This window comes from Engystomops pustulosus, unplaced genomic scaffold (genome assembly GCF_040894005.1).
Source record: "Engystomops pustulosus unplaced genomic scaffold, aEngPut4.maternal MAT_SCAFFOLD_218, whole genome shotgun sequence".
Classification (NCBI taxonomy): Eukaryota; Metazoa; Chordata; class Amphibia; order Anura; family Leptodactylidae; genus Engystomops; species Engystomops pustulosus.
Genome location: NW_027285097.1, coordinates 1 through 7,144, shown reverse-complemented (window position 1 = coordinate 7,144; position 7,144 = coordinate 1). Strand labels below are relative to the sequence as shown.

Here is a 7,144-nt window from a genome sequence, read left to right as displayed (position 1 = left end):
TCACTGAGTTCAGTCTTTAATAACAGAATTGTTTTAAATAAAGGAGCCTAATCTGCTCCAAGTCTATTATAATATGGTCAGACCACTTGGACTGGTCAGTGTGAACATGATCTCTTGATGGTGCTCTGGCAATACTTGCATACTTGAAAAAATGCATCTTATTTGCATGTTGGCTTTTTTAATGGGTTTTTGGTTAAAGTGTCTTAATTTGGCATTTTTGTCTGTGTTTTTTGGAGAGGCGTTTTTATTTCGGTCGTCAAAGCAGTTGAAAACGCATGTGTTTGTGGTCTCCGTTTTGAAACGCATGCGATTACATGCACAAAGCATAGAAAAAAAGATCACTGGTCTTTTACAAAGTCCAAGAGACACAGCTGAATGCAATTAATAAACATCAAGCAATGCATTTGAACATTTGAAAAACCGCATAAGGCTGGCGCCACACGTAGCGCTTTGTCTGCGCTCGCAAACGAAGACAAAGTCGCGCCCATCGGAGCGGGCCTCGGCCCGATCGCATCGGCGTTTCCATGGAAACGCCTACCCTCGGGAACGAGCCGCCGGTGTTTTGCTTTAATTTAACGCGAAACACCGGCGGCTCGTTCCCGATCGCAGGCGTTTCCCTGGAAACGCATGTGCGTTCGGGCCGAGGACCTCCCCCTGTGCGCTAGCGTCGCGTTTTGACGGACGCCTAGCGGTACGCGTGACCGCGGCCTAAGGGTCAAGTCACACGTGGCGTTTTTAGATTGTTTTTAGGTAGTGCGTTTTCAGATCGTTAAAACACGCATTGGTTTTTTTTTAAATGCATGTGTTTTTTTGAAAACGCAGCCGTTTTTGTTCGGAAAACCAAACCAAATTCGGAAAACCAGACAAAAACAGATGCGTTTTCAAAAAACGGATGCCTTTTTTAACGATTTAACTAAAACCAACTAAAAATTTAACTTAAAAAGGCCGTTTTTGGGCCGTTTTTAAGCAGTCCGTTAAAATCCGCATGCGGTTTTTTTTTTACTGCATCCATTGATCACCTTTCCTCAGCTGTTGTATATGCGTTTCAAACGCAATGAAAACGCGGGTCAAAACACAACGTATGAACGCGCCCTTACAATGAGCCGTGGCTCATTGTAATGAATGATATGCAAAAACACCATATACTGCAATACAGTAGCATTGCAGTATATGGTAGGAACAATCGAACCATCTAGGGTTAATGTACCCTAGAGCAGTGTTCCCCAACCACCGGTCCATGGCCCAAGACCGGGCCATGGAACACCTGGTTCCAGGCCGCGCTGGACCTCTGTAAAAACAAACAAAAGAAAATATACTCACCTTCCCCGTTCCCCTGCAGCAGTCTTCTCTCCCATTACTTAATTTCCATGTAAATGCACTGTTCTATTGACGGTGAGCGAAGAGAAGACTGCTGCAGGGGAACAGGGAAGGTGAGTATTTTTTTTGTTTTTAGTTCAGCTGGGATAGTAGAAGGTGGGGGGGGGGGCTTCTTCAGGAAATTGGACAATATAAGCTAGGCACACAGGGAGTTATGTGGGGCATGCAAACTTACATTTTTGGCTATGAAACAGAAACCAGACTGTATCCCCCCACCTACTGGTCCCTGGAGAAAATATATGTTTACAGCCGGTCCCTGGGCAAAAAAAGGTTGGGGACCACTGCCCTAGAGGGTCTAAAAAATAGTGAAAAACAAAAAGAAAAAAAAAAAATGTAGAAAATTAATAAAATATTCAAAATTCAAATCACGCCCTTTTTTTTCCCTAGAACTGATCTAAAATATAATAAACAGTAAAAAAAATCACAGACACATTAGGTATCGCCGCGTCCCAAAATGCCCAATCTATCAAAATATATAACGGTTATGACCGGCGGTGACCTCCGAAACGGGAAATGTCGCCAAATGTCTGAAATGCGACTTTTACACCTTTTAACATGACATAAAAAAATGTAATGAAAAGTGATCAAAATGTTGCACAGTCCTCAAAATGGTAGCAATGAAAACGTCGGCTCATTTCTCAAAAAATGACACCTCCCCCAGCTCCGTAAACCAAAATTAAACATTCGTTTAATTTTTGAAAATGTATTAAAACGCAATAAAACCTGTATAAATTTGGTATCACCGCGATCGTACCAAACCAAAGAATACAGTAGAGGTGTTATTTGGAGCGCAGAGTGAAAGTCGTAAAAACTGAGCCCACAAGAACATGATGCACATGCATATTTTTTTTTCAATTTTTCTGCATTTTTTTTGTTAATAAATAACATCACAGGCAAGTAAAGTTTGTTCCGCACAAAATAAGCCCTCACACAGCTCTGTACACGGAAAAATTAAAAAGTTGTGGATTTTTGAAGGTAGAGAACGAGAAATGAGCAAAAAAATCCTGCGTCCTTAAGGGGTTAAAATAGCGTTAACACATATGTTTGTGAAACACGTGTGTTAACACTGTGTTAAGGCCGGTGATGCATGTGGCATTTATGTTGCGATATTGAAAATGCATGTGCTTGATTTGCATGCAGTTGTGTATCTTGGAATTTGTAAAAACACAGTGATTGTGTTCTCCATGCTGTTTGAGCATGTAATCACATGAGTTCCAAAACGCAGATCTCAAACACATGCGTTTTCAAAAACCAATATGAAAAGCAAGGATGCAAACATGAAAAGAAAAAAATGCACCGAAAACAGCACGTGTGTCACCGGCGTAACACATGCATTTTGTAAACACAATAGGGCACATTTACTTACACGGTCCATTCACAATCCAGCGGCGCGTTCTCCGACGCTGATTTGGGCTCTGCCAGGATTCACTAAGGTCATGCGCCCGATGTCCACCAGGTGTCGCTGCTGCTCTGAAGTACGCCGGAGTTCACCTCCTCCGTTTCGGTGTATGTGAGTGCTATTCTAGCGACACAAATTCTTTTTTAAATTCCACGTTTTTTCCTAGTGGTATTTTCACAAAATGACACCAGCTAGCAGCTTGTGTCGTTTTGGCCACCCACTGCATCTATCAATAGGCCTAAACCAGCGTATGATAAATCTCCCCCAATATGAGCATATGGTAGAGTTATGCAACTTTATTCTTTTATTACTTTTCCACACAATGGTGGACAGTTTCACAGTTGATTAATGTATTTACCTTTCTTCCATGCCACCATGGTGAATATTATTACACATATCCGAGAAAGGTGGACGTATGCACTGGTGCCCCTAGGAGCTGTTGTTGGATACTATCTTGATAGATGGAATGATTCCAGGATGAGTCTTTTCAAGAATAAAAGTAAACTTTTCCAGAGGTAAGGCCATCCTTGTTTTCTTTGGGGTCTGGCAATGTGCATAGTACTGGTATGCTGGAAGTGTTGTACCACAGAAAAATAATATCATACACATAAAATATAGTCTTTGTGTAATGAAAACTTCATCAAATTTCTGAGGCTTGACATTTCATATTGCAACACTACAGTAATATATATATATCATATTCAATTAAAAACACTCTTGTAATGATTCGTAGATTTTGTTACAGTTGTATGCAGTTTAGACAACCCTCTCGGAGGTGAACAGAGCAGACACACTTTACTTGCACACCTACATTGTAACATACTACAGACCCTATTCTTGATTTACTGTTTTTTTGTTTTCTTATTCCTTTTTTTTTTCTTCTCTCTGCAGGGAACTGAAACACAATGAAGAGGCATGGAAGTAAAACTAGGAGGCTGCTACAGCAATGTTGTAATGATCAAAAGTCATGTTCTTCAAAGTTTAAAGCACACAATATAATAAATGGTATTTGGAGTAAAAGTATATCCTCAATATTACTTGGTGAAGATAGACAATGTTCACCTGGTTCTTGTCTAGGTCTCCTGCAATGTGCTGTTTTGATGCCACATGAGGGGGGCAACCTGGGCTCAAATAAAGAAAAAATGTTTATCATTCAATGTTTTTTGTTTGTTTGTTTTTTTTCTGGGTGGTCTAGAATCCACTCTTACCCTAATAAGAGCTTTTCTTAGTACTGACCTTCGCTCTACCTGGGCCTCAAGATTTGATAATACTTGGAGCTCCAGTCTTGGCTCATAGTGTCATACCCTGATACGGTGGTGTTGCACACTGGGATGTTTGGAGTTAACATGTTTTTAACATGTAACATGACTTTGTTTTCTTTGAAGTCACTAAGTTCTCTCATAAATTGGTATTTTTTCCAATTTTGTATAAATGTAAGTTAATAAATTATGTACATCGACTTTTGTAAAATCTTTTCTTTCAACTCAAACAAAGCTTGCTCCCACAATAGCCAACATAGAAACGGTGATCTTACAGTAGGAAATATTGTTATAGTAGTACCACAGTAGCCAATATAGTAACTGTGCCTCCATATTAACAAATAAAGAGGGTGTAAGAGAAAGTGTGGAATGGTGGAATACATAGCAAAATACACATTGGATTGAAAAAATTAAAAAATGTGTCATATTTTTCAAAAATCTATCCAATGAAACCAAGCACCTCATCTGCCCATCCCTTAGGCGGGGGCAACTTAGAAACCTTAAAGGAAACCTACCATTTCAAATGGTAGGTTTAAGCTGTAAACACCGAGCACCAGCTCAGGGTGAGCTGGTGCCGGTGCTTAGTTTCGTTAGTGTTAAAACCGCGGTATCGCGGTTTTAACACTTTTTAAACTTTATAGCAGAAGCCGCTTCGGCGCTGCGCGCAACGCCTGCGGCATTTCCTATGTAGGCGCGCGCACGATCGTGCGCACGCAGCGACGAAGCAGTTTATGCTTTGAAATGGTAGGTTTCCTTTAAAGGGTATCTACTACTAGGATGAAGGATTGTATGCAAATGAACCTGAGGGGCTCCAGGTTCCATAGGTATTAATGGAGCGTGGAGCCCCACAGACTCATTTCTATACAGTTTTTCATCCTGGTGGTAGATGTCCTTTAAATGGGAACCCCCATTTTTATCACAGTTTCAGATTCCCCAGGAAAAATTACATTGATTTAACCTAGAGCTTTTTCAATTTTGGTGACGGCTGGCACTCCCAACGCCAAAAGTCCAAATGTGTTGAAAAAGGGGTTATTTCGATAAATACACGAGATTCAAAATCTGAAAATAGACATATGCAATTCTTTTTCTAAGAGCCATGTTACCAAATTTAAGCACTTCTCTCTCTTAAGGACTTCTCCCGAGCTGCACCAATTCCATGGAATACCGAACCCCCAAAGCTTCAAACGTGCTCTTAAAACCCATTTATTGAGGCAGGCCTATCACACTCGCTAACCGCATGCAACCTGTAACTCTTTATTAACCAATTCTAGGTACTTCTCATGTCTGTTTTCCAGAAAATGTCAGGTTCCTATTGTTTCATATGACGGTTTGTACTCAGTAATGTCTTGTTTTATTTGAATATGCTCCCCAGAATCTGTCACTTTCTAAAGATTATTATAGTGTCCAGTCATACAAGAGAATAGAACACATATGTATTGCATTAGGAGGTGGCGGTATTGGGGGTTCTATGGCGATTATGTGAGCCTCACGGTTTTATAGTTCAGGTGCAGTACTGCCGACAACCAACACCCCGATTTATTTGTTGTGCCATAAGGATGTACATACATCCCCACAATTGTTGTGTGAATGCAGCTTAATTGTGAAGGCCCAGTTTTATCCTCTTAATGCGTTATTACCTTCACGTATATCATAATTCCATTAAAGGGAACCTACCACCACGATTCTACCTATAAAAGGTAGAACAGGTGGTAGGTGGATGTAAGGGTCGTGAGGATAGCTCTTTTTAGAGCTAATCCTCACGTCCCCGCTAACTTTTGGTAAACTTTATTGAACTAATATGGAAATTTAGTTATGCGGCTACTGGGGCGTACAGTAGCCTGGCACGAGGCTACACAGCGCGGCTACTCCACGCCCCAGTAGCGACATTACTCCTCCTACCCTGTTGTGTGCGGCGCACAGCTCCTCGTAGCTGCGCGCCCTCATCCGTAGCCGGCTTGTCCAACAGGGTAGGAGGAGTAACGTCGCTACTGGGGCGTGGAGTAGCCGCACTGTGTAGCCTCCTGCCCAGCTACTCCACGCCCCAGTAGCCGCAAAACTACATTTACATATTAGTTCAATAAAGTTTACCAAAAGTTAGCGGGGACGTGAGGATTAACTCTAAAAAGAGCTATCCTCGCGTCCCTTACATCCACCTACCACCCGTTCTACCTTTATAGGTAGAATCGTGGTGGTAGGTTCCCTTTAAATATGTATGAAGAGGGTTGACAAGCGGTACCCTCTCCATACACGGTGAGCAGTGGTGGATTAAGTGTCCCATTGCCTTTTCACACAACTAGGGCCCCCTCCCCACCGCCCAAACCAACATGTGCCCAGATGTTAGGACTTTGAGTACTACTCTATATCCTTAATCCTACAATGTTCATAAAAGTAATTTAATGATGAACTTCAAACCTGCCCTTATAACCCATCTACTTAGGAAAGCCAATCACATGTATTAGATATGGACTTTTGCTGTGTGCCAAGGTTGATGCCACACATGGCATTTTTGCTCCGTTTGTAAGCATCTTAATAGATGAACAGATTCAAAGCTGCCAAATGCATGGTATGGTTTTTAAAACGCATGCTTAACCCCTTTCCGATTTTAGGGCACTTCTATAAAGAAAAGAGGAGACTCAATAAGGAAGACACTTTAATATAACAGATTTTATTACACATTTTGTTAATAGAGTCAGTAATTGATTATTTTACATAGTAAAACAGTTGATCACTTGTCACTTCATGTATAATCTAATGAAAAATTCCTGCTCTGCTACATGGAACTACAAGCCCCAGCATGACTTGTAGTTACATCCTGGACAGATCTCCAGAAAGCTAAATGCAATGATGTACAAGTGATTGCTTTAGAGAAATGTTTTCTCCCAATATGAGGGCTCCATAAGGTTTTTGGCCATTTTAAAACTCCATTGCAGTGATCCTTATTTTTCAATACCTCATTTCAATCCCCCACAAAGTAGATAACCCCATACAAGGGCCATTACACTCCTCCTGTTCAGCCATATGTAAGTTGAGGCAGGCCCCGCTTGTCAGATCTTCCCAACGTCCATGGACCTATTAGAACACTGAGCATCTTAAAAAAAGAAACTTTATA

General features: G+C 41.1%; 1 protein-coding gene across 1 annotated transcript; it reads left to right on the top strand.

Moving 5' to 3' along the window:
• Nucleotides 1-2,698: 2,698 nt before the first annotated feature.
• On the top strand, nt 2,699-3,933 carry LOC140109551 (NADH dehydrogenase [ubiquinone] 1 beta subcomplex subunit 1-like). The gene is made up of 2 exons (XM_072132076.1): nt 2,699-3,291; nt 3,668-3,933. Exons 1-2 carry the CDS (start codon nt 3,125-3,127, stop codon nt 3,699-3,701), a joined length of 201 nt encoding a protein of 66 aa, XP_071988177.1. The 5' UTR covers nt 2,699-3,124; the 3' UTR covers nt 3,702-3,933.
• Nucleotides 3,934-7,144: the final 3,211 nt, after the last annotated feature.

What these genes read in the sequence shown, in the direction of transcription:
- LOC140109551 (XM_072132076.1), top strand. Translation starts at nt 3,125, where the DNA reads ATGTATTTACCTTTCTTCCATGCCACCATGGTGAATATTATTACACAT. An exon ending in AAAAGTAAACTTTTCCAGAG is followed by an intron (nt 3,292 to 3,667) that starts GTAAGGCCATCC and finishes TTCTCTCTGCAG; the next exon opens with GGAACTGAAACACAATGAAG.